Below are 27,550 nucleotides of genomic sequence, written 5' to 3' on the forward strand. Positions count from 1 at the left end.
AAGATGGACTGTGGAGAGGCCAAAGAGTTTGTACATCGTATCCACCTTGTTGATGATAAGCCGTTCCGTCTACCCTACAGACGTATACCACCAAGTCAGTATGAAAAACTGAGGACGACTCTGAACGAGATGGAAGAGAAAGGAATTATTCAGAAGTCGACTAGCGACTATGCATCTGCGCTTGTTCTCATATGGAAGCGGAATGGAGAACTAAGGGTATGTACTGATTTCAGAAGGCTTAATGCAAGAACCATAAAGGATGCCTACCCACTACCGCATCAAGCTGATGCTTTGGCCGCACTTGGGGGAAATGCCTTTTTCTCCACAATGGATCTGACGTCAGGCTACTACAATGTCCCCTTGCACCCTGACGACAAAAAGTACACGGCATTCTCCTCACCATTCGGCCTTCACGAGTACAACCGGCTCCCTCAGGGACTTTGCAACAGCCCAGCAACATTTATGAGGATGATGATGTCAATATTTGGTGATCAGAATTTCATGAGCCTATTATGTTACCTCGACGATCTGATGGTGTTTGCCCCCACAGAGGAAGTTGCACTCCAACGCCTGCAGATGGTGTTTACTCGCCTTAAGGAACACAACCTCAAGCTCGCACCCAAAAAGTGTTTTTTCCTCAGACGGACTGTGAAATTTCTTGGGCATGTCATCAGTGAGGATGGAATTCGGACTGACCCCGAGAAAGTGAGAGCGGTAAATGACGTACAAGTCGCTGATCTAATGGAGTCGGATGGCAAGACGCCATGCCCTAGTAAAATCAGATCTTTTCTAGGCATGGTGATGTATTTCCAAAGCTTCATTGAAGCATGTTCTGCGAAGGCAAAACCTCTGTTCAGGCTCACATCTGAATCTGGTGACAAGCATAAGCGCAAGAGAGCCCGCAAGAAAGGTCAAGTGAAGCTGACGCCTGCAGATTGGTCCGATGCATGCCAGAACGCCTTTGAAACACTGAAGCACGACCTCGTGACAGGTGTCACTCTGGCCCACCCAGATTTTGATGCGCCGTTTATTCTGGCTGTCGACGCATCCTTTGATGGGATTGGAGCAGTCCTGTCACAGCTGCCACCTGGTGGAAAAGTAGCCAGACCAGTCGCCTTTGCAAGTAAGACGCTCTCTCGCTCCCAGCTCAACTACCCTGCACACAGGCTCGAATTTCTTGCCTTGAAATGGGCGGTATGTGATAAATTCAGCCATTGGTTGAAAGGAAGACACTTTACCACGTGGACCGACAATAACCCACTTACATACATTTTGACCAAACCAAGACTTGATGCGTGTGAACAGCGGTGGGTAGCGAAGCTAGCTGCATACAATTTTGACCTGAAGTACATTCCCGGCCCAAAGAACATCGTAGCCGACGCTCTGAGCCGTGAGCCATTTGTACGGTCATGTGTGGGTCATCGCCTTGTTACCGAGCCCTATACTTCGCTCTTGGACCAAGTCAACAGGGTGAACAACAGTACTGTGCAAGAGGTGTTCAGAGTATCCAACAATTGTCACGCTGTTGTAGACGAGAGTGCTGGGACATCAGACGAGTCAGTAAAAAGGGCAATTCCATCAGGCTCCAATGGTTCTGTGACATCAGAAGAGGTTGCTGCTGTCTTCAGTGCTCAGTCCACTGGTGGCGTGGGTCAAGTGATGGGAACAGACGCCAACTTCAATCTTCTGCAGAAGGGAGATCAGTCAACGGCACTCCCACAGAGTCAGCTTGTTGGTTTACAAGAACAGGACAACACAATAAGCAGGACCATGTACTTTGTGCATAGACACAAGAGACCTACCAGGCGTGAGAGAGCTGTCGAGTCGCCTAGTGTGATGAAACTACTGAAGCATTGGAGCAGACTCACCATACAGAATGGCATGCTCTACAAAATAAGGAAAGATCCTCACATGGCCAAGAAAATCTTCCAGTTTGTGGTGCCTGATTCATTGAAACAGAAAGTCCTTCAAGGTTTACATGACTCAGCAGGTCACCAAGGCCAGAACCGTACTTTGTCTCTGGTGAGGCAACGATTCTTCTGGAATGGCATGGAACGTGATGTTGTGAATTATGTCAAATCCTGTCAGCGCTGTGTAGTAGGGAAAACACCGGAACCACACAACCGTGCACCACTCAAGAACATAGTCACCTCTGAGCCTATGGAGTTGGTCTGTATAGACTTTTGGACTGCTGAGCAAGAGAACAAGTCTGTAGATGTCCTGGTCGTAACTGATCATTTCTCCAAGATGGCGCACGCCTTCCCTTGCAGAAATCAAACCGCCAAACAAGTTGCTCGCCGTCTGTGGCAGGATTTCTTCCTTGTCTATGGTTTCCCACGGCGTATCCACTCTGATCAGGGAGCTAATTTTGAGAGCAAACTGATCAAAGAGCTTCTAGAGATGGCAGGGGTGCAGAAATCCCATACCACTCCGTACCACCCCATGGGAAATGGCATCGCAGAACGATTCAACCGAACATTGGGAGATATGATCAGAACCCTTCCCCCTCAGCCCAAAGCAAAGTGGCCACAAATGCTGCAGCAGCTCACATTCTGCTATAACTGCACAGAGCATGATACAACAGGGTTTGCACCGTTTTACCTAGTGTTTGGTAGGATCCCTCGTCTCCCTGTCGATGTCATGTTTCAACATGCTAATACCAATGATGCTGTTGTCAGCTACTCTGACTTTGTACGCCATCTGAAGAAAGATCTACATGAAGCTGCTCAAATTGTACAGAGGAATACTCTCAGAGAACAGACTCGTCATGCCAAGCTGTACAACCGTAGGGCCAAAGGATCACCTCTCGTCGTGGGAGACCGGGTGTTGATCGCCAACAGAGGTGTCCCGGGGAAACGCAAAGTTGCAGATAAGTGGGAGTCAACCCCGTATGAAGTCATATCAGTCAAGCCTGATCTCAATGTCTACAGAGTCAAGGCTTGTCTGACGGGCAAAGAGAAGGTAGTTCACAGGAATTTGCTGCTCTCTGTTAGCTTCTTGCCCTGTGAGGATGATCTGGCCAGCGAATCTGAACACTCAGAGTCTGACGCTGCTATGCATGGAAGTGATGTATGCCCTGATTTACCTGACGCGGTTGAAGACAGTGATGTCCGTACAGTAAACTGGGTGATACAGGCAGGTGAAGAGCAAGTTCATCCAGAGGTAGAGGATAACTCACTAGACAGCAGATCTGATGCCCAGTCCGACTCTCGCAGTGTTGATACATCCAGTCGAGGAAGTCAGCACATCCCCGAACAAGATGTTGACCATACTTCAAGTGACAATACGGAAAGCCCATCACAGTGCTCTGAAAACATGATCCCTTTGGGTATGGGTCTCCCAGACGAGACCCCATTGAACACTGACCATCTGGACGCAGACTCCCCTGATACTGACTGTTTAGACTTGACTGCCCCAGACCTTCAAGCTCAGGTTATTTGTGCTCAACCTAACCGTTATGGTCTTAGGGTCCGCCAGTCCATCAGGCCTCCTAGTCGTCTTATTTGTCAGATGAATGACCATGTGGTAGGTGACAATCCTCTGTCCGCAATATCTGCAAGTTCCTAGTTTAAGTTCAGTAGAGATGCACTTTCAGTTTGAGTAACAAAGCTTGAGTAAGAAACAAGAATTGTGCCTATGTGAGCACTTACAACTACAGGAACAATGTTTGATATTTCAGAGATGTAACAGGCATCTTTGAGTCTGTGCTTAGTTAGGAGTTTGATCGCCTCCTTTCTTTTCACACTCCTTTTTGAGAGAGTTTTAGAACTGACATGCACTTCAGTTTGTTCCTTGTAATACTGTACCAGTTTTCGTGTCCTCTTTTTCATCAGTATTTGCCTTTTTGGCATGTGATTTTTTTTCTGTTTAGTGTAGCACTCCCATATTTAGCAGAATTTCAGGGGGGTGTATGTAACGGGTGTAATAATAACTTTTATTTTATTGAAATTCCTGCTAAAATATGTGTATAGTTTTTGGTAAATGTCCTGCAATGCTGAGTCCAACAGTGCCATCTGCTGGTATGGGGTGGGGTTTGGTTTTGGCTTCTAACATGTGACCAGGAGGCGGGGTTTTGTCAGTTTAACCAGAGTACTACAAAGGTAAGACATATCTTTTGGTGCTCCACAAAATAAGTTAATTTTAAACTTTATAACCCCAGCTGACAAATCTCTCACCATGCATAGTAATGTGATTGATATTGTCAAGCTGTTTAGGTTTATTTTCGTTTTGTTTCTGTTTTACTAAATCTTAATTCCCCTTGTAGAGATCAAAGAGATCAGACCCAGCAGAAAAAGCTAATGTTGTGACTCATCCATTTGCAGGTAAATTGTACCCATTTTTATACTCATTATTGTTTTTATTCCTATTTTTCATATACATTAAAAAAAAGGATGATGTTGGTTAAAATTCAGAGTAAAGAAAAACATGTTGAATTCATTGTAAACGTTAAAAATCCACTATACGATCTCTTGTTAAAAGTATCTTGTTAAAATGCAAAGATTTATAAATGTATTGTGATATTCTAAAATGTATTTTCTGTAAAGTGAAAAGACAGCTCTTTGATATGCTTTGTTGTCAGTTTAACCAGAGTACTACAAAGAGATCAAAGAGATCAGACCCAGCAGAAAAAGCTAATGTTGTGACTCATCCATTTGCAGAACTGTAATAATAAAAACCTCATCATCCAGTCCAGCGTGAATGTGGATCTTTGGTGGGACACGTATAGCGCGGTTACATACATACATATATATATATATATATATATATATATATATATATATATATATATATATATATATATATATATATATATATATATATATATATATATATTCATTTACCTTGATTTGCAAAAAGAAAATGTACAACATTGTTAAAAAAGAGGTTACCTTAGTTTATTTTTAGTCTCAAAATATCCTCCTAACACTCATTTTGAATTTGAATTAGGTTTTTCGTAGAGTTTTATATACATTGTTAAAATTCAACTTTAACAACTGTTGATAAATTGATGGTTTTTTTGAGGAAGAATTTTTCAGATTTTTTTAATGTTTTCAAGGTAATTTTCCGTAACTTTGATTACAAAATGTTACCTACAAGAAAATCGATTTTGAAATGAGCAGGTTGTGATTTCTTCTCAATGTACATCCATTGCGCAAATTTGCCCCGACCAAGATGGCCGCCACGTAGGCTCGCTAGCTAGCGGGCTGCGACAGCACGCCGCCCTATCCAGTCTTCTGTCTGTATCTGTGTCCCACAATCCATTGCGGCGGGGTTTGGTAGGAGAAGCTGTCATGGCTGCCGAACAAGAAAATGTCCAGAAAGACTTGTATTCGATTTTAAACGACGTAAGCGCGACAGAAGTATCACTTTAAGGTCCCTTTTGAAGGTTTGTCCTTTCTACTCCCGAATTGGAGCGACACCTCGTGGCGTTTTTTCGTTCAAACTTGGAGAAAATGTGCTCCAGTGGGGAAGAAGGACATCTTCAAGAGAAGCTTCGGGGAGCCAAAGAGGAGAGCGAGCGAGAAGGTCAACGAGCGGACGCTCTTTCCAAGCAGCTCGGGGAAGGTCCGTCATTTTCGCTTCTGCTACATCCTTGACATCAGGGGCGTTCCCAGTGGGGGGTGGTCGGTCCCTTACCCACGGACGCGTTCTGCCCATCCAAAGAAAAGTGGATGTAGTAACGAGGGCAGTCTGGGCAGCGCATACGTCATCTCGTATAGAATTGTGTATGTCATCGGACACTAGCTTGGACTCTCCTGCCCCCTCACCACACAGTGTGCGCATCGGTCCCCACGGAGGGAGCCTGCATATTGCTTTGTAGGAGTGACAGGAAGTCTTTTTATAGAGAAGCGGCTCTTTCAGTTTGACTGACCAAAATTAGACGGCTCTTTTCGTCTCAGGAGCGGCCCTTTGGATCGTTTTTGTTGATTGAATGCATGTATGACTAATTGTTATGTAACAGTATGCACAAAACGACTTAAAAGGGGGAGACAATTCAGCATAAAAACACAAAATGGACCAACATTGAAAAAAGAAGCAAAAACTCAAGTCTAAAATGAAAAAAGAGTGAGAAAAAGAAATTAAATAATAAAGCAATAAAAATAGTTAAAAGGCTAGGATAAAGATAAACATTAAAGCAGCGAATAAATTAGATAAAGGAAAAGGCTAGAAAACAATAAACTAAAGAGGAAAAACATACAAGGAGAAAATAAGAAAAGCAGCAAGAGAAAGGAAGTAAGAAGCTAGAAAAAGAAACAAAAAGAGAACATCTAAAATGAAAATGGAGAACAAAAGGAAAAAAGCGAGAAAAAGAAACAAGAATATAAAGAGAAAAAAGCAAAGAACATCAATCTTAGGTCCTTGTGTTAAGTATATCTAAGAATGACATAATATGATGCATCAGAGGAAGCAGCTCGGTGGCCTTGGAGTAGGGCGCTGGTTCATACCTAAGACTTACGAGATGGGTACTCATTGCCTCCCTGCTTGGCGCTCGGCATTAAGGGTCGGAATTGGGGGGTTTGCTCTTCGGACGACTCCCGACATATCAGTTGGGTTGGGCGAGGGGGCTGGGAATCCCCTCCTCTGAATCAATCTCCCAAAAAGAGTCAGAAATGACTCTAGCCAGCTCCCACTAGGGGGACACGGCTCTGGTATATGGATGTATGTATGCATAAATCCATAGGAATCAAATCCCTGATGCGACGAAAGAGCGCAAGAACTCTCTCCCGTCTCTCGCCCTGCGCCGAAAGTATACGCGTCGGGATCCTCGTTTGCAGAATTTGGAGACGTTTTTACAAAATAACCGCTCGCGCCTTGTTTTGAAGGGGGGTGACCGCTCGTGAGGCTCCTTCTCAAGGTTTCTTATTTTCCTCACGCTGAGGTGTTGAGTTTTTCCTTGCCTGCATGTCGCTTTCAGATCAGGGGATGCTGTCATTGTAACCTGTGCAGTCCTTTGAGATATGTTGTGATTAAGGGACAAACTATTCAAGTCATGTATATTTGTGACGCCCTTAATCCCAAAGAGTCTCAAAGGGCTGCACAGATTATTGCAAACCACAGACTATTATGACAGCATCACTGATCTAAAACCGACATGAGGGCAAGAAAAAAACTCAAAAACCTTGTCCTGTTTATCCGTTTGGCCCTTAATCCCAAAGAGTCTCAAAGGGCCGCACAGAGCACAGATTATTATATAAACCCCAGACTATTATGACAGCATCCCCTGATCTAAAACCGACATGGGGCAAGGAAAAACTCCAAAACCTCAACATGAGGAAAATGAAGGAACCTTGAGAAGGGACCGCAGGTCATCCCCCTTCCCGGATGACCAGGCCGAAATGGACGTTGCAACAATAAATTATCGTCAACATGTAATCTAGGTTATTCATATGCAATAGAGTTGAAGTGTCTTTTCAGCTTCGGTTGAAACATTTCCACTGAAGTTGCAGATCGGATCTTAGAGGGAAGAGCGTTCCACAGCACCGGGGCGCCCAAATGGAAAACACTACCGGATCTCTTCTTTGCTCTTGGGATCACCAGTAGACCGGCGTTTTCGGAGCGAAGGCCCCAGACCGGAACATAGGGGGAAATGAAATCTGAAAGATATGAGGGAGCTAGTCCATGCATGATTTGGTATACGACCAACAGAACCTTCAAATCACATCTTAAGCTAACAGGGAGCCAATGCAGGTTACCTAAAATCCGGGTCATGTGATCAAACTTTCTTGTCTCGTTTAAAATCCTCGGTGAAGCATTTTGGACCAGCTGAAGGCTCTTGATTTTGGACTTAGGGGGACCGGAGAGTAGGGCATTACAGCCATCGAGACGGGAAGTAACAAACGCGTGAGTTATAATCTCCGCCTCCGACGGAGACATCGTGGGGCGAATTTTAGCAATGTTGCGAAGATGGAAGAAAGCGGTTCTAGTCACTTTCTTCACGTGTGTTTGAAAGGGCGGATCGGGGTCAAATAGGACACCTCCATTTTTGACTGCGTCACCCTGGGTGATATGTCAATGTTCAGAGCCGTTTTTGAGGACAAGAAACATTTAGTTGGACAGATAACTAACATTTCGGTCTTTTTAGAGTTAAGACGCAAGAAGCTGAGTGACATTCAGTCTTTGATCTCAGTGAGGCAGGCCTCCCAATTTCCACAATTTAGTGTGGCAGATTCCTCCATGGGAAGATAGAGTTGAGTGTCATCTGCGTAGCAACGGAAACTGATATTATACTTGCGAATAATCTCACCTCATGGAAGCATGTCAATGCTGAAAAGAAGGGGGCCAAGCACTGAACCCTGCGGAACACCACAGGTAACAGTAACAATTCAATGAGACTTGACTTTTGAAGCCATTATTTCTGTATATTCAAAAAATGAAGGTCAAAATGAGTCTCGGCGAGCACCGATGGAGGGAAACTCATTTGAAGTGTCGAAATTGGACAGCCTTCGCTAGTATTATTATTTATTAGATACGATCGAATCCTCAAATGTCCCACGGTCAAATCAAACATGCTGAACGATAAGCTTTTGCGGTTTTGTTGGATTTTTCCTTCTCCCAGTTTTTTTTTGGTATTTCATGTCAAATCTGCTGAAGACATTTCTGGCAAGTAGTTCTTATGTCCACGTTTTTGGCTTCGGTTTCATGCTAGTTAACATAAATGGGGAGGGAAAAAGCAAAATGTTACAGATGTACCCGGTCTCCTCTATATGAACATATTTGTACTGTATACAGGAAAACTGCTGAAAGTGGTTGTAGTGGTCCTTTTGCCGTTTTTTGGGTGCGTGCGGATTTTACACCACCGTGTGGAAATGTCAGGGTTTTGTGCCTTCAGTCCTTCTAGATAGATAGATACTTGATTCATCCCCGTAGGGAAATTCACACTTCCAGCAGTTTCCTTTGTTGTTTATTAACAGATGAACAGGATGGCCTCGGGGTGCTGTGTTGTACTTTAGCAACAGCGGAGGAGTGGATGACGTCACACGCTAGTCCAAGAGTTCCACGTCCCTGCGGCAGATAGAAATCTTTGTGTCCGGGGTTACACCGCCTCGTGTTCACGTAGATAGCGAGTCCGTCTCTTTTTCGCTTCCCGCAGGCTTTTGTGTCTCTGTCTGTCCTAACGGTGCTGAAGCCGGGTAGCTCCACGTTAGCGTCCGGGATGCTAGACGTGAGCCACGTTTCTGTAAAAGACAGCAAACTGCACTCCCTGTACGCTTTGATATTTTTCACTAGCGCAGCCAGTTCCTCGGTCTTATTTGGTAGAGTTCACATTTCCCATGATTACGGACGATACTGAAGACTTATAACGCCGCTAGCCGCTTAGCTAGCTCCGGCTCTGCGTCCACGATACGGCCCCTTCATCACGCCAGCAGGAGAATTCATCAGGGCAAGGAGTCGATTCCTGGAATAAAGGCATTTTTGTGCGTTAAAACCCATAACCGTAGGATAGAAATCCAATCCGATCTCCAAAGCATGGCAGCTTCACTCCATTTTCCAGCCCCCTCCACTTTTCCTCTCTCCAGGTGTTTGCAATTAGACAATAGGCCACCTTACTATAAGGACCCCAGGCTCCCACCTCATTTTGCTGAACCGTTTCTATTCCTTTAGACTTTCACTCACCACCACGACAAGCTTTGCTTCCCACGACCTCCTCCTTCGATTCCCTTCCACGTTCCAGTTTCTCCACTTCGAGACTTGCCACGAATCTCAAACCTCCTCTTAAGGGTATTCCAAAGTCTCCTTTTCAAGATTCTCTCCTCCCCAAGAACTTCCCCAAGTCTCTCTCTCAAGTTTTCCCCCCTTGTCCCAAGACCTGCCACTTCTAGCGTTTTCTTCAAGGTAGTACCAGGTAACGTATTTTCAAGATTCTGGCCAGCCAAAGATCCCCTCTCTCAAGATCTCCTCCTCTACTACCCGAGTCAAAAAAAAACCTTCTTGCCGGTACAGTCTTTTGTTGTTGCTGCTGTTGGGATTTAATTAACAAAATGTAGCCTTTACTTAACTGTTGGAACGAGTTATCGGACTCCGTTAACCAAACACGACCTACATTCACCTAACAATTTATGCGCGCTCGTTTCTTAGAGAAAAAAAAAAACAGGAAAGCTGACATTTATTTTCCTAACAATTTAACTAAGCGTACTCCATCAAAGACGGTCGAAGTGACGTCTGCGTCTGTGGGAAGCCTTCTTCCCAAGTCCTTTTGCTTTCTCTTATTGGCCCACGTCTCCCCACAAGAAGGCGTCTCGGCTCCTCCCGCGGGTGTGCCGAGGAAGCCCAACGTGGGGCTTCGCAATCTCATACGCGGGTGTCTCGATGTCTGGCTTCCCCGAAACAACGCCGCCTCCCGTCCTGCGTCACAGTCCTGTTATCAAAATTCCTTAGACAAAATAGGATGCATTTCCAACAGCCTGAACTAAAGCCCACTCTGTGATAATCTTGCATTAAATGGAGTCAATCTTATAAAATCCTTTATAGTCAGAATGTATAAAATCCTTTACTGTTTAAATAAACGTCTCTGAAGTCAGGTGACACCACATCCCTTCTGTCCTGCGTTTGGGACTGTCTGACACCTCGTGACAGGAAATGTTCCAATCTCCACTTAAGACTCCCCCATATTTCATAGCTTCACGAGTAACCTCATACTTTTGTTTCCTCGTCCTTGAGGGTGAAGGACGAGCTTAGAAGGTTCAGGCGTTCTGAGTCTTCAGATCGGCACCTGGACCAGACGCGTGTTCTACAGTAGGTAGAACCTGCTGCATCTTTTGGAATTTTGAGACGGGAAGCTTGAGCTCTCTATAACTTACTCTATATTGAACGTTGAGGTTGACTGTGTATTGTGCACTGAGGCCCTTGCAACACCCGTGGCGACCTGCTTAAATGTCTTCGACTCTGGAGAGCGCTGTTTTTCAGATCAAACCTTTTCAACTGGACCGAAATGTCATTAAAACAAAGAAAAGAAAACTGTAGGAGCTGTTAGCTGTAGGAAGACTTCTGCGCGTCCTTTTTGTGAGTTTCTGGGATTAAAGGCGTCACTAATAAATGCCATTTGTGTTGCAGACATGGGTGAAGACCATCTTCCTACTGCGCGGCAAGAACCAGAACCAGAGTTACCGGGAACTGTTTACAAGATACTCCGAGTTGTGTTGAACAGAGCAGGTCGGTGGTTTTACTTTCCGCGACGTCCTCGACTTCTCGTATTTGGCCGTCCGCCGTACTTTCCTTTCGGATGAGTTTCGGGTTTCTGCCTCGCTCGTTCTTTCAAAATATATACAGCGAAGCAAAGAAGTATTTGAACACCCTGCTATTTTTGCTACATCTCCCACTTAGAAATCAAATACTTCTTTTCTTCACTGTAGCTTATTTTCTGTGCTAACAGACAAGGTTGCTCTCTGTGGTTTCTGCAACATACTTGAGAGTTAAGTCATGGCAAAATGAAGCCCCATCAAGAAATGAAATGAAATGATCTGCATTTCTCTAGCGCTTTTCAAATGTTTCACACACACAAACGTAGTCGGCTTTAAGACGAATCATGTCCTCCGTGACGCCATCTCCTGGACAGAATCATTTATAACATGCTCGGTGCGTGCAATCAAATATTGGGGTGTCGATCTTTCTCTCTGAAATGATTCCGTGGCACTCGCTCTGTTTGTGCTCACGCCGCAAGTGAAAATGCCGAATGAGGAGGCGAGCGCTTATTCCAGACCTTATTTTTCAAAGTACAGCGTTACTCTGGCACTTTTCTTCAAACGACACTCTTTGCTAGCGAATCACTCTCCGCACACGCGTTTGGCGGGGCTTCGAACGTCATCGACACGCACATCGGCTGGCGCCGCACGAAGCGCTCCTCTTAAATACTCTGCGGGCACAGACGGGCACATGACTACTCGACATCTAAGGTTCGGCTGTGGAGTAGTATAAGGGCGTCTCGCTGGCTGATTTTTTTCAAAGACGTCTATTTTGAAGTTCTTTTAGTGACGCTTTTGCTTTATTCGCGTGTGTGCGGATTTGACACGACCATTCTCTATTAAGAATGTGTGAGCAATGTTCAATTGAGCTCGTGCGCTTTTCCATTGCGCCTTTATGCTGGAATGTTACTTTTATCAGGCCTGTTCAGGGCGGAACAAACCCCCAAAAATATGGAAAAAAAAAGTTCATTTTAGCGTGTCTAAGAAATAAATGCAAAACAAGTGTTACTCTATCATTTCTTGGAGGAAAAATAAACAGGAAAGCTGACTTAAAGTCCTGAGTAAGGATGAGGTTTTCAAATGTCGCACTCAACCTTAAAAAAAAAAAACCTCGCCCCTGTCACAGTTTCTGCCTACCTACGTTTTATTTTCTGTAGATTCCAAAATATTTTGTAGCACATTGGAAATTCTGGTCGTCACGGTGATGGCAGTGTCCTACGACACGTCGTCCCGACCGAGGCTCTCGCTCATTTTTTTTGTTAGAAAGAGTAAAGATATGAAGCGTTAACTGTCTGTATTTATCTTTGCTTGCGGGGCTCGGGAGGTAAAGCGCTCGTCTCGGGATCGCGAGGTCGCAGGTTCGATTCCCGGCTCCCCTGAGTTATATGCGGAAGTGTTTGGCTGAGGCTGCTATCGGTGAGATAGTGTGTAAAAGGGAAAAATGTGAAGCGCATTGTAAAGCGCTTTGGGAGCTCTTCGTCGACTTGAAAGGAGCTCTAGAAATGCCCACGTTTTACATTGACTTTTCCGGTCACGCTGCGCTCCCGGATACAAGTGGCCGAAACGAGTTTCCTCCGCAGGGTGTCCGACGCGTTCCGCACGGCCTGCCCGGACTTTCCAGAGCACAGTCAGGGAACATCTTTATTGTATTAAACTGAATACATGTCGTCTGTAGTCAATCGTGTGAATTCCTTTATAGTCAAATGTATAAAGTCCTTTACTTGGCATATACGCCAGCGCCTACTCACCGCCGTACAGAGTAATACGGCGAATACAGGAACAAAACGCGGCACTGAGTGTTGACAAATATCTGATCGAAGCTACTCCTACCATCTAATGGTGATTTCATTCCCAGAGGCCTAATACTTGCTGATCAGCAGCGCCTAAGCCTTTAGAATTTTTTTTACGTTTTGGCACTCGGGGACAATGCTTCTGAACGAGTTGAGGGCAAATAAACGTGACTTGTGTCTTGCAGACGTCAGCCGAGAATATCTTCCTACTGCGCGGCAGGAACCAGAGTTGCCTGCCGTTAAAATTAAGGAGGAGGAGGAGGAGGAAGATCTGAAGCCTTATTACATTAAGCAAGAGACTGAGGATGGGGAGCCTGTTCACGTGAAAGAGGAGGACAATTTTCAAGTCCGTTCAGCCGCCGAAGATCAAGGTCAACCTGAAGATAACGGTCGGCGGGAGCTTCTAAGCATAAGCTCCCGTCAACACGTGGAAACAGATGAGGACGACTCGCAGTCGGAAGGTGGTAACACATGTTCCCAGTGCGGGAAAACCTTTCGGAGCAAGTCTTATATGAAGTTGCATATGAAATTCCACGCTGGTGAGAAGCCCTTTTCTTGCTCAGTTTGCGGTAAGACATTCACACAGAGTGGGGACTTAACAAAACACATTAGAACCCACACTAACGAGAAGCCATTTGGCTGCTCAGTTTGTGGTAGAAAATTCACCCAAAACGGACACTTAAAATTACACCAACTAACCCACACAGGCGAGAAGCCTTTTTCTTGCTCAGTTTGTGGAAAAAAATTTGTCCAAAATGGGCAAATGAAATTACACCAACTAACTCACACTGGCGAGAAGCCTTTCGCTTGCTCAATTTGTGGTAAAAAATTTAAAGAGAGTGGGAGTTTAACAAAACACATTAGAACCCACACTGGCGAGAAGCCTTTTGCCTGCTCATTTTGTGGTAAAAAATTCTCCCAAAAAGGAAACTTGAAGTTACACACTAGAACCCACACTGGCGAGAAGCCTTTTTCCTGCTCAGTTTGTAGTCAAAGATTCACTGAAAGTGGGAGCTTAAAAAAACACACTAGAACCCACACTGGGGAGAAGCCTTTTGCCTGCTCAGTTTGTGGTAAAAAATTCACCCAGCGTGGGGACTTAAAAAAACACACAAGAACCCACACTGGGGAGAAGCCTTTTTCCTGCTCAGTTTGCGGTCAAAGATTCACAGAAAGCGGGAGCTTAAAAATACACACGAGAACCCACACTGGCGAGAAGCCTTTCGCCTGCTCAATTTGCGGTAAAAGATTCACAGAGAATGGCAACTTAAAATCACACCAAAAAACTCACACTGACAAGAAACCTTTTTCCTGCTTAGTTTGTGGTCTAAGATTTACCTTGAGTTGGACTTTAAAACAACATACACTAACCCACACTAGGGACAAGCCTTTTGCCTGCTCAGTTTGCGGTCAAAGATTCCCCGAAAGTGGGAGTTTAAAAAAACACACACTAACCCACACGGGCGAGAAGCCTTTTGCCTGCTCAGTTTGTGATAAAAAATTCACCCAAAATGTAAGCCTAAAGAAACACATTAGAACCCACACTGGCGAGAAGCCTTTTGCTTGCTCATTTTGTGATAAACGATTCATAGAGAGTGGCAACTTAAAGAAACACACGAGAACCCACACTGGCGAGAAGCCTTTTTCCTGCTCAGTTTGTGGTCAGAGATTCAAGGAGAATGGGAACTTGACAAAACACACTAGAACCCACACGGGTGAGAAACCTTTTTGCTGCTCAGTTTGCGGTCAAAGATTCAGCTGGAAGAATGACTTAAAAGTACACACAAGAATCCATACTGACGAAAAGCCTTTTGCCTGCCCATTTTGTGATAAAAGATTCTCCCTCAAAGGTAACTTGAAGTTACACACTAGAACCCACACTGGCGAGAAGCCTTTTTCCTGCTCCGTTTGCGGTCAAAGATTCACCCATAGTGGGAGCTTAAAAAAACACATGTTAACACACACTGGGGAGAAGCCTTTTGCCTGCTCAGTTTGTGATAAAAGATTCACCCAGAGTGGGGACTTGAAAAAACACACAAGAACCCACACTGGCGTGAAGCCTTTCGCCTGCTCAGTTTGCGGTCAAAAATTCACCGAAAATGGGAGCTTAAAAATACACACTAGAACCCACACTGGCGAGAAGCCTTTTGGCTGCTCAATTTGTAGTAAAAGATTCGCAGAGAAAGGGAACTTAAAAAAACACACACTGACCCACACTGGCGAGAAGCCTTTTTCCTGCTCAGTTTGCGATAAAAAATTCACCCAGAGTGGGGACTTAAAAAAACACACGAGGATTCACACTGGCGAGAAGCCTTTCCCCTGCTCATTTTGTGGAAAACGGTTTTCATATAACTGGTATTTAAAATCACACCAAAATAAACACACTGGGGAAAAGCCTTTCGCCTGCTCAGTTTGCGGTCAAAGATTCACCGAAAGTGGGAGCTTAAAAAAACACACTAGAACGCACACTGGAGAGAAGCCTTTCGCCTGCTCAGTTTGCGGTCAAAGGTTCACCGAGAGTGGTAGCTTAAAAATACATACCAGAACCCACACTGGCGAGAAGCCTTTCGTCTGCTCAGTTTGTGGAAAACGATTCTCACAGAATTGGAATTTAAAGACACACCAAAAAACCCACACTGGCGAAAAGCCTTTTTCCTGCTCAGTTTGCGGTCAAAGATTCACTGAATGTAGGAACATGGAAAAACATGGACTAACCCACACTGGCGAAAAGCCTTTCGCCTGTTGACTTTGTGGTGAAAAATGTGGTAAAGAATTCACCTAAAATGGACGATTGAAGTTACACCAACCAACCCACACTGGGGAGAATGCTTTTCCTTGCTCAGTTTGTGGTAAAAAATTCACCCAAAACTGACGATTGAAATCACACCAAGTAACCCACACCGGCCAGAAGCCTTTCTCCTGCTTACTAAAAACGGAAACTTAAAGAAACACATTAGTCAAGACCATTTGCGAGAACTCTTTTGCCTGCTCAATTTGAGGAAAACGATCCACCTATATTGGGGACTTTAAACAATACACCCTAACCCACACTGCGGAGAAGCCTTTTTCTTGCTCAGTTTGTGGTGAAAAAAATCACAGAGAGTCGCAACTTAACATAAGACACGAGAACCCACACCGGTGAGAAACCTTTGAGCTGTTGACTTTATGGATGAATTTTTCACCACATCGGCAGTAGAAATGACACACAAGAACCCACACTGGCGAGAAGACTTTTGCCTGCTTGGTTTATGGTCATAGATTCACTGAGAGTGGGGGCTTCAAAACAATTAATTGACCAAGTATCACACAGGCTGTCTTTAGGAACATAACTGCCACAAAACCTTTTGCCCTCACCTTTTTCCAACCACTGACTTTCCCACCACATCATAAAAGCCACATTCATTCACAGGAAGTGAGCAGACTCTCCAGTTGTATCATAAAGATTTGTGACCCCAAAGTCTTCATACGGATTTAAAAGATTCATGATCTGCATATGCGTCATGTTTCTTGATAGATGATCTATTTCATCTCTTGTCCCCATAAAAATTTGCCTTTTATCAATAATTATAATTATCATAACAACAAGATGGCCGACCTAGGTCCCCAGGGTTGGGGCCTGTTCTCACCAGAGTCCCAAAGCTTGGAGAGCTTGTGGTTCTCTCCGTCCCTGTCGTCCGGATGAGAACAATCCCCGTGTAGCCTGCCGCCAAAAGAGATAGGAAGCTTTATTTCTTCATCTTCCTGCTTGGCCATGTGCTGCTTCTCACACACTCCTCACCTGAGGGACTTTTATTCTCAAAAGTACACAAAAATGGTTATTGCGACAACCTCTTTGGTGTTTTGGGCAAATATCCCATGTTGGCACGCTATGAAAACAGTCCCTGATCATTGAAATGAGTCCATTATTTTCAAACCGGGTTCATTGATCGGTACTTTTAACCTGTTGCATAATTTCTTCCACCTTCCTCCTCGCTCACACTGAATGCTTGTGTCAACATTGTGCTTTATTCTTTTGTTCGATTCAATTTTCTTTGTCATGTGAATAAAACGTAGTTTAATAAAATCAAACTGCCTGCGTTATTTGTGGGTCGATGTTATTTTTCTTCTGGTCCGATCAATCATCATTCATATCAACGAACTCCAAAATTGATCATTTAAAGTTGTGTTTAAAGTTACATCCTTCATGATAAATGCTAGACACGGGCTTTTTCTAATGAATTTGTGTCAGAAACCGAGAGCACCGTCTGCTGTCCAAATTGGAAACCGCCAAATTAGATTCTGAACCAAATAAATATAATTGAAAGCCATTTCGATTGTTATTTTGGCCATAAAAGAGTCAAAACTCATGTTACGAGTGATGACTTTTGCCACTTTTTTTTTTTTGCCAGAATCGAAACTTAACGATGTGCTAAGGCAAGACAAAACAGAAAAGGGACATGGATTTTCCTGGACCGAGATGAAGTTGAGACTGGAAATCACCATGACCACATTGTAAGACAACATTAAACTAAAATATGAACTCTTCAGTGTATACAGAACAAGACTTATCAGTAGCCCAATTTGTTCCCCCTTTAACAATCAAAACTAATAGAGTAACGTTCAATTGAGTCTGATTTTGATGATTGTTTTTATTATCACCAGTCACAGAAATACCTCATGCCACATATCATTGCAAAGCTTCATCTCTTGGCATTCAAAATATCAAGATATCATAGTATACTCATCCCTGAATCTCTAAATCTGACGTCGCTCATCAAGGACATTTGTCTTGCAGCCATGAAGTTCCACCAGAGTACGTAACATCCTAAAAAGGTTTACTCCAAAACACACCATAATGGATACAAAAAAAAAAACAGCCGAAAGGTATCTCTGCCTTTTCAGCCAATCGCGGCTTGGCTTGTCGGTCCTCAGCCCGCCTTAGCCTATTAGTCCGTATTGCTAAAAACGACAACGCCTCCTTTACCTGCTAAGAACTCTAGGCAATCGTGACCGCTTCAAACGATAATCGACACATTGCTCGGCCAATAAAATTCGAAAAAAGTCAAAGATGTTTCGATTGTATTCAACGAAACCCTGAAATAAGTGTCGCAACCAGTGATATATTTTACGCCCCGTTTTTACGCGCACGTATGGAGAATTGGGATTGACGCGGAGCCATCATTTAAGCGTTCAAAACTCTCGCAATGTCCGAGAAAAAATGGCCGAAATGAAATACACATTTGCAGAGGTTTTGGAACTGTAAACGGGTTTTCTCCAAATAGCCACTTTTGGAAATGCCTAAACATACCCATAAAAATGTGTGGGTCCGAATGACGGCAGACGCTGCGCCGACCCGTCTGTCCGTCTCCCGTTCCGTCCCACCCTCACCCGCAAACGAGACGCCAAGATACTTGAACTCTTCCACTCGGGGCAAGACCTCCTCCCCGACCCGGAGGGAGCATGCCACCCTTTACCGGCCGAGTACCACGGTCTCGGACGTAGAGGCGCTGATCCTCGTCCCGGCCGCTTCACGCTCGGCTGCGAATCGCTCCGGCGAGAGATGAAGATCACGGCCTGAGGAAGCCAACAGCACCACGTCATCTGCAAAGGGTAGTGACACAATGCTGAGGCCCCCAAACTGGACTCCATTCCCACCAAGCCTGCACTTAGAAATTCTGTCCATAAAAGTTATGAAGAGAATTGGTGACAAAGGGCAGCCCTGGCGGAGTCCGACCCTCACCGGGACGAATCGCAAAGCGCACCAGACTCTGGCACGGGCATACGGGGACCGCGAGGCCCGGATACTCCCGGAGCATTTACCGTATTTTCCGCACTATAATGCGCACCGGGTTATAGGGCGCACCCCGAAAAAAATAGTTTTTGGTCCTATATCTTCCATAGATAAGGCGCACCGGATGATAAGGCGCTACAACGGGAACGTGGACAAAACAGTCAGATGGTTCAGTCCAACTGATTACCCCCTTAACATTCCCAAAGCTTGCAAAGACGCAAATACGTGTCGAGAACACGTGCAAATGCGGTGTCCGTACCATATCACTCAAATGATCGGGGATTAATAAAGTATCTATCTATCTATCTATCTATCTATCTATCTATCTATCTATCTATCTATTTATAAATGCATCGTTCCATCATTCGGAAGGTTAAAGTCTTGGGATTCAAGAAATGCCGACTGTTCCTGAGTTTCTATTTTCTTTTTCGCTCGCAACTTTACTGTGCATATGACAATAAACACTTGGAATTGAGTTGAATTAAAAAAAAAGAGCCATCACAGAAACAACCAGATCACTCTGAAACAAGATACTGGGAAAATATATAGCCGGATTAGCTCACCGAAGTCGTCGTGTTCAATAATAATGTGCAACCGCGGTCCTCTTATATCCGTGAGTGTAGTCAATCCAGGAGAGTCAAATATTTACAAACACAGAATAATGAAACATGTTTTCTTTGTGGCGTAGTTCAAGCAAACTTGCTATTCGCGTTCATCTTTTTCGGCCAATCGCAGGCTTTGTTTTGTCCCCTTAGCCTATCCGAGCCTCTGAATAACTTTGGCCAATAGTGATCGAGTCAAATGATGATTGACACATTGGTTAGCCAATGAAACGCCGGTATATAAATCCCAGCATACACCGCGGACGACTTGGCTTTCGGGGGAAAATCGAGTCGGCGGCTGCTGCATTAGATGCGAGACTTTGCGACTTAATATTGATCCATATATAAGGCGCACTGTATTATAAGGCGCATGGTCAGATTTTGAAAAAATGAAGACTTTTAGGTGCGCCTTATAATGATGAAAGAGATAAGCAAAACGGAGGTCCGTTGGGCTGCTACCAGGGGTCATCAGTAATTGATTTTTGGAAAAAAAAAAAAATATTTAAGTGCGAAAAAATTAATGTTAATTTTTTCGCGGCAAGGCCAATTAATGGGTATTTATTGGATTTCTAGCCATTAATTGGTAATTTAATTGCTCCAACCGGTGTTGCGCCGTTGGATGCGCTCGGCGCCACATGAGCAGCGCCATTTGCCGTTAACGACATCAATCTGCGTGAAGTACTCTCTAACCATTTTTTCCTTCGGTCCCATAACCGTGCCAAGATTACAATCAATACAGCGTAGTAGTAGTGGTGTACAACGTGTGCGTACGTGTGTCCGCGACGTACGTGCTTGAGGCAAAACGTGAGCCAATCAACAAGCCCAATTTTGTCCCGACCAATCAAAAGCTGCTTTGCAACCACACTACGTACGTACAGCTACCGTGTTTCCCCGAATATAAGGCCGGCCTTACTTCAAAATCATCGTCAAAAATTGAGGTTTTGAAATAAAAATATGTGCGAAAGTAACAAATTTTCGCTAAAAATGTCTTAGAAAAGAATTGCCGTTGTTAAATAACGTTGATATCTACGGTTTTCATATGTAACAGAGTTGAAATTTGATTGTTTTGAATGTTTTTTTGAATTCTCACAAAATCTGTGTTTTTGTTGTATTACTGTTAATATTCCGGTACCTCATTCAGTTGTTAAGTCATGGGCGTCTGCGACTGTTTTTTTCGTTTGGCACTTTATGGGCTTCAGCGCTTGCCGTAGCTTAAGTGATTTTTGTAAGCGTTGAAGGTAAGCTGTGCCCAATATCAGTTGGATAAAAAAATGCATATTTTGCTAGACATTTGAGCTGCTTTCGAAATTATTTTTGTATATAAAGATATATAAGTTGTTCTAAATGATGTGTATTAAAAAAAACACTAAATAAGAAGTTAATACAGCTTGAAATGAAAATGCAACATGTTTTGATGCAAACACGCCACGAGGTGCGGCCTGTTGAGTGATGACCCGTTCTTTTGTATCTTCAATATTTTAGATAATTGCAGTCGAGAACAGAGACCCCTGACTTTTGTATTGTTTTATTTACTGAATGCAGGTACGTGGGAAAGTTATGTTCATTGTTATTATCGAAGTTTCATTATTAATGTGCTCGCATGTTGTCTGCTTGCCGTTGCTTAAGTGATTTTTGTAAGCGTTGAAGATAATTGCAGTCGAGAACAGAGACCCCTGACTTTTGTATTGTTTTATTTACTGAATGCAGGCAATAAACCCAGAGATTGTGAAACCTTGTGTCGTGCATGAACGAGGGTCGCTACACTGGTGCCGTGACTACGCAACTGGATCATTTCGATCAGCCTCTGAGCAGATCCCGGCGTTGCTGCATATTCTTCTTGTGTCCACTAGAGGGTACTGTTGTACTGCATTGGCGCTTTGATTTTGTTTTATGTATTTGTGCCACTGTGCATTTGCTATCAATACGTTAATTATTAGTTAATTTCTGGTTTTTATTTTTCCTGTTTTATTTTCTATTCTTTGTATTATCGAAAGTATAATGGCTGAAGGATATAGTAGTCAAAATGACGATTTTCAGGGCTTTTCTATTGGCAGGGGTGTCCATTTTAGTGGTTTGAATGCAAACACACTTACTAGTGGGTATGGAAGTAAAGGTGTAGGTGGTCTCCAAGAACATGTTAGTGATGGGAGGGACAGGGGGCGTGGTATGAGCCCAAACTGGTCTCCAAGTGAACAGTTCTTGAGGGAGAATGCACAGACTTCAACCCAAATGAGTGATAATATTGCCCTGCAACACTTGACTGACATGGTAGGCCGAATTGGAGAACAGATAGGCAACTCAGTATTGGCTAGTCTGCTCTCTTCTGGTTTCATTGATCGCACACATGCACATGACACACCAATGACTGGAAAAGCAGCGACTGTTATGACTAAAGACGACCTTAGACCACATAACACAACGCAGGAAAACACTACACCGGTAATTGTCCATGTCAAGACTGAACGTGAAATTGTGACTTTCAGGGGAAATGGTTCTGACAAGTGTTCAATTCAAGAATGGATCACCATGACTAAAGCCCAGCTTCGGAAACAGTCATATACAACAGCTGAGAAAGCAGATGAGATACTAAGCAGGCTTTTAGGGAGGGCAAGAGACGTTGTCAGAGTAGCTCTCAGGAGTGATGAGGCACTTGATGTGAGGCAAGACCCAGATATCATTTATGACATTCTAATACGATACTTTAGTCATTCCTCGTCAACTCTCCCATTGCAAGATTTTTACACCACGCTACCCACGCCAAAGGAAAATCCAGTTGACTACTGGATCAGACTAAACAAAGCAGCAGACACTGCTGATGAGGGTTTGCGTCGCTTGGGCAGAAAAATGGAAAACCTTGGCGGGGAAGTGGCACAAATGTTTGCAAAGTACTGTCCTGATCCACAGCTATCAAACATTTTCAGATGCAAGCCTGTTAATGAGTGGACTTCTAAGGACGTTCAACTCAGGATAGATGAGTATCAAAGGGAATCAGGGGCGTCAACTAGGTCTTGCAGTGTCCCTCCACTGAAGAATTACCCGACTGCAGTGCTTGACAGTGAATCTCCTTGTTGTTCCTACTCTGGCTCTATAGAGACGGGTCTCCAGTCCATTTGTCCCCACCATGTTAACCCCGATCCATATACACATTTTTCGTGTGTTCGACAGCATGCCCAGCGCCCACAGCATGTCTCACCGCCTGTCCGTGTCCCACCACAGCATGTCCCACCACAGTATGTCCCACAGCCTGCTCAGAAAGATGACAGTGATGTCCTTGGCCGAATGATGAGCATGCTAGAGAGAGTTTTGTCTAGAGTGGAGCCACGGAATCCTGAGCGTATTCAGAGGCGCCTAAGTCCTTTCAACTCTCCTCCATGTAAGGTGTGTGGTGGCGCTGATCACTCCACTTTATATCATTGCAAATTGAATAATCTGTGTTTCAAGTGTCTAGCCCCTGGTCACTCTAAGCAGCATTGCCCCGACAAAGTTTCTCCCCAAATCAGTTCAGTTTCGGGAAACTAGCTGACCTGTATTCAGAGGGAGGCCGTACAGGTCAAAATGAGTTCTCCCACCCATTTGATCTCAATTTCAATTCAGTTTTTAATTCTGACACGTTCACACAATCTCAGTTGCCTAATATTGTTTATCAAAACACACATACTGTAGGGGGCCGCGATAGTTTGTTTTATGTACCAGTTAGAGTGGGGAGCAGTATGACTTTGGGGGGGATGTTGGATAGTGGCTCCATGGCCTGTACCGTGAGTGAGACTGCTCTGCGTAAGATGCTCTCTGTTGGAGCAGTACGTACAGAAGACGAATTTTCCACCAACGTGACACTCATTGGTGTTGGGGGTCGACGAGTGTGCCCAAAGTCAGCTTTCAACATCGAAATGGAAATCAATAATTGTAAAATGATTGTGCCAACAATTGTTGTTGAGGGGCAACCTGATGACCTAAACATTGGAACTAATGTTATCAGAAACATATTGCATGAGTCAAAGAAGTTTGGTGCGTACTGGACAGCAATCTCTGCTCCATCATCCACTAATGCTGAAACTGAGCAATTTCTTTCATTGCTAGCTGGCTTGCATAGATGGAGTGGTGGTGAAATGCCCGAGAAGATAGGCACAGTGCTCTGCAATTCAGCCACATGCCTTGAGCCTGGCCGTGAGTACCTCTTGTGGGGGAAGCTGTCAAAAACTGCACGAGTATCTCCTGGGAGCGCAGCGATGACAGAACCTACGTCGGCACGATCTGCCCCCAAGGGTCTAATGGTCGCCAGAATCGTCACACCTCTGTGGGCAGATGGATGGGTTCCACTGAAAGTCATGAATGTCACAGAATATCCGCTGTTTTTGAGACGCAATGCAAAGCTGGCTGACTTGGTGCCTTGTGTTGCTTTGGAGGATCTAGACCTGGTCAGTGGCCATCAGAGTACTTCCGTTGTGCAATTGCCCCCTGTCTGCTCTGATGTAAGTAATGCTGAGGAGAAGCTACAGTCTATTGGCCTGGGTGAACTAGATGTTGGCTGTTGTGATGCATCGTCTGAGTGTAAAGACAAGTTGTCAGAGCTGATCATTCACTACCAAGACATCTTCTCGCGTAATCACCTTGACTGCGGAAAGGCGAAGGACTTTGTTCACAGAATCCATCTGGTTGACCAAAAGCCGTTCAGACTCCCTTTTAGACGTGTGCCACCGAGTCAGTATCAAAAATTACGCCAAGTTTTGAATGAAATGGAAGAGAAAGAGATCATTCGAAAGTCGACAAGTGAATATGCTTCACCTTTAGTTCTCATCTGGAAGAAGAATGGTGATATGCGTGTGTGCACTGACTTTAGGTGGTTGAACAAGAGGACTCTGAAAGACGCTCATCCTCTGCCACATCAGGCTGATTGCTTAGCAGCACTTGGTGGCAACTCCTTCTTCAGTACAATGGACTTGACGTCTGGGTTTTACAACATGCCTTTACACGAAGATGATAGGAAGTACTCAGCGTTCACTACGCCTATGGGGCTTTATGAGTACAACAGGTTGCCACAGGGGCTCTGTAATAGCCCAGGGAGTTTCATGAGGATGATGACATCCATTTTCGGGGACCAAAACTATTTAAGTCTGCTATGCTACTTGGACGACATTTTAGTTTTTGCCCCTGATGAAAGTTCTGCACTCAGACGTCTTGAAATGGTGTTCAGCAAACTCCGTGCCCACAATCTGAAACTGGCCCCCAGGAAATGTCACTTTTTAAGGAAATCTGTAAAATTCTTGGGGCACATTATTGATGAACATGGAGTGTCAACCGATCCAGAAAAAGTTGAAAGTATAAGCAAAATGACTGTGGCGGACTTGATGGAGTCGGATGGAGCGACACCTTCTGTGAAACGTGTACGGTCTTTCTTGGGCATGTTAAATTTTTATCAACACTTCATTCCGGGGTATTCAACACTCGCAAAGCCCTTGTTTTATCTGCTGGCTGGCCAGAAACAGAAGAAAGGCAGAAAGCCCAAATGCACTGTAGTGGGCCGCAAACTGAAATCAGGTGACTGGACTGCTGACCACGACCAGGCATTTACAGACCTCAAAAAGGCCCTTATCCATTCTGTGGTTTTGGCTCATCCAGACTTTAGTCGTCCATTTTTGCTGTCGACTGACGCCTCATTGGATGGCCTTGGAGCCGTTTTGTCCCAGGTACGTGAAGGTGACACAGTGGCTAGGCCAATTGCGTTCGCTAGCAAGTCTTTGACCCGGTCACAGAAGAACTACCCAGCTCACCGTTTGGAATTTCTTGCACTGAAGTGGGCTGTGTGTGAGAAGTTTAGCCATTGGTTGAAAGGCCATGAGTTTACCGTCTGGACTGACAATAATCCACTTACACACATTATGACTAAACCCAAATTGGACTGTTGTGAGCAAAGATGGGTGTCAAAGCTGGCCAGTTACAATTTTGAAATCAAATATGTGCCTGGTCCCAAAAACACGGTTGCTGACGCTCTCAGCCGTGTCCCTTTTTGTCAGAATGTTGGCCACAGACTAGTCAGTGAACCTCTTCATGATCTCACTGCGGAAGCTGCGGTTTTGTCTGATACAGCCGTCCAACAGACTTTCAGAGACTCTACCGATCAGCCTGTCATGGCAGAGAAGCTGTCCCATTCTTTAGCTACAAATGTCCAGTCATTACTCGTGTCGGCCCAGACTGTATCCAATCAAGAAGTTGCTGCTGTTGTCCAGTCACACACTGAATGGGCCTCCGGTGCGAGAACTCGTGCAGCTCAACTGATAAGCCACATGCCCCACCTTATCCCAGATACACTACCCAGTCTGCCTGCTTTCTCCATGGATGACCTGCGGGAGGCTCAGTCCAGGGACAGAGTTTTGTCTCGTCTTCGGTTTTATGTGGAACGGTCTCGAAGACCGTCTAGACGTGAAAGGGCACACGAGACAAGTCAAGTTCTGGGCCTCCTGAAGCACTGGGAGAAGTTTGTTCTGAGTGATGATGTTTTGTACAGAGTATCCCGTAATCAGATTTCAAATGCAAAACGCCATCAGTTAGTGGTCCCTGATTGCCTGAAGGCCGAAGTTTTAAAAGGGGTGCATGACAGTGCGGGCCATCAAGGCCAGTCAAGAACCCTGAGCATCGCCAGACAGAGATTCTTTTGGTTGCATATGGACAGAGATGTGAGGATGCATGTTCGTCAATGTCAGCGTTGCATAGTCAGCAAAGTCACTGAGCCTGCAGGGAGGGCCCCTCTGGAAAGCATTGCCACTTCCCGCCCATTGCAACTTGTTTGTATTGATTTCTAGTCCGCTGAAGATTCACACAACAAATCTGTTGACGTACTAGTCATAACAGACCATTTCACCAGATTGGCACAAGCTTTTCCATGTAGAGACCAGTCAGCCAGGCAAGTAGCTAAAGTTCTATGGGAAAAGTATTTTTGTGTTTATGGCTTTCCGGAGAGGATCCACAGTGATCAAGGCCCAAGCTTTGAGAGCAATTTGGTCGCAGAACTTTTACAATTATCTGGGGTGCGTAAGTCACATACTACCCCGTACCATCCGATGGGAAATGGAAGTGTTGAGCGTTTTAATCGTACTTTGGGCAATATGATCAGAGCTCTGCCCCCTGAATCAAAGCAGGACTGGCCAAGACGTTTACAAACACTCACATTCATGTACAATTGCACTGCTCATGAAACTACTGGATATGCACCATTTTACTTGATGTTTGGGAGAGTTCCTCGCCTCCCAGTTGACACTCTGTTTGGGAACATTTTGTCTGACCCTGACATTACCACCTACGGCAGATATGTTGCAAAACTGTCTGAAGACCTGAAGGAGGCTATGTCAATTGCTCAGGAACATGCAAAAAAGGAACAGGGCAGACAGACTCGGCTCTATAACAGGGCAGCAAAAGGGCCGTCAATTGAAGTTGGAGATAGAGTCCTTGTGGCGAACAAAAATGAGAGGGGCAAGCGAAAATTGGCTGATAGGTGGGAGTCTATCATCTACACTGTTATTGAGATGAACCCTCAAACACACACATTCAGAATTCAAGACACCATCACAGGGAATGAGAAGGTTGTTCACCGTAACCTGCTGATGTTGGTTAACTTTCTCCCAGTTCAAGACCAGCCCTCTCCCCAGTCTGATTTGTCTTTGTCCTCTGCACAATCATCTGCCTCTGTTTGTTCTTCAATGACCAGTCCCACTGTCTCCGAAGAGTCTCATGTTCGAGTGCCTGCTCAGCTAAACCGGTCTGGATGTGCGGCAGATGATGCGCAGAGTCTTGTAAGCATCTCAGGCCTTGACAACTACACAGATCTCACACCTGCATCTGGGGAGAGAACCAGAGAGTGGGTGCATGGGCTGAACTCTGATCACTCTGGTCATTCCTTGACCACTCATACTCACGACACTGCTGTTAGGGATGACAATTCGACTCTTAGTGAGCATGATCATGTTCAATCTGTAGTGGCTGCTGTCTCTGGAGGTAACGTTAGCCACACTGATCAACCAGAGTCTGCACCACACCGCACTACACGCCTGGGTCGTGTTATACGACCAGTCAACAGGCTTCTTCACACTATGGCTAGACAAGATGTCACCAGACACCTACAGTGTAATGTTTAGACTTTGTGTAACACAGTAGTTCGAGCTCTTGGGGCATGACATGTTTTCCCTTTAAAATTCTTCTGAAATAACTTGGTTTTGG

At 44.7% G+C, this 27,550-nt stretch overlaps 1 protein-coding gene and 2 pseudogenes across 2 annotated transcripts; all 3 read left to right on the forward strand.

The window, feature by feature from the left end:
• Nucleotides 1-26,150, forward strand: LOC148368162 (uncharacterized). Its single transcript, XM_088329671.1, has 5 exons — nucleotides 1-1,251; nucleotides 17,612-17,766; nucleotides 18,290-18,521; nucleotides 22,508-22,720; nucleotides 22,825-26,150. The coding sequence occupies exons 1-5, from the start codon at nucleotides 4-6 to the stop codon at nucleotides 26,137-26,139; spliced, it is 5,163 nt and encodes a 1,720-aa protein (XP_088185797.1). The 5' UTR covers nucleotides 1-3; the 3' UTR covers nucleotides 26,140-26,150.
• Nucleotides 5,279-14,812, forward strand: LOC148368163 (uncharacterized; annotated as a pseudogene). The gene is made up of 3 exons (XR_015849919.1): nucleotides 5,279-5,565; nucleotides 11,053-11,151; nucleotides 13,156-14,812. The product of XR_015849919.1 is annotated as an uncharacterized LOC148368163 (transcript).
• On the forward strand, nucleotides 14,774-16,976 carry LOC148368164 (uncharacterized; annotated as a pseudogene).
• Nucleotides 26,151-27,550: the final 1,400 nt, after the last annotated feature.

The sequence above is a fragment of the Urocampus carinirostris genome, chromosome 3 (genome assembly GCF_059441175.1).
Source record: "Urocampus carinirostris isolate Australia breed hairy pipefish chromosome 3, RoL_Ucar_1.0, whole genome shotgun sequence".
Lineage (NCBI taxonomy): Eukaryota > Metazoa > Chordata > Actinopteri > Syngnathiformes > Syngnathidae > Urocampus > Urocampus carinirostris.

Bases quoted from the DNA above. Each gene is read 5' to 3' on its own strand.
- LOC148368162 (XM_088329671.1), top strand. From the start codon at position 4: ATGGACTGTGGAGAGGCCAAAGAGTTTGTACATCGTATCCACCTTGTT. The intron at 1,252-17,611 runs AATAACCCACTT...TATTATCACCAG, and splicing joins ACTTTACCACGTGGACCGAC to TCACAGAAATACCTCATGCC. The intron at 17,767-18,289 runs GTAACATCCTAA...GAATGACGGCAG, and splicing joins ATGAAGTTCCACCAGAGTAC to ACGCTGCGCCGACCCGTCTG.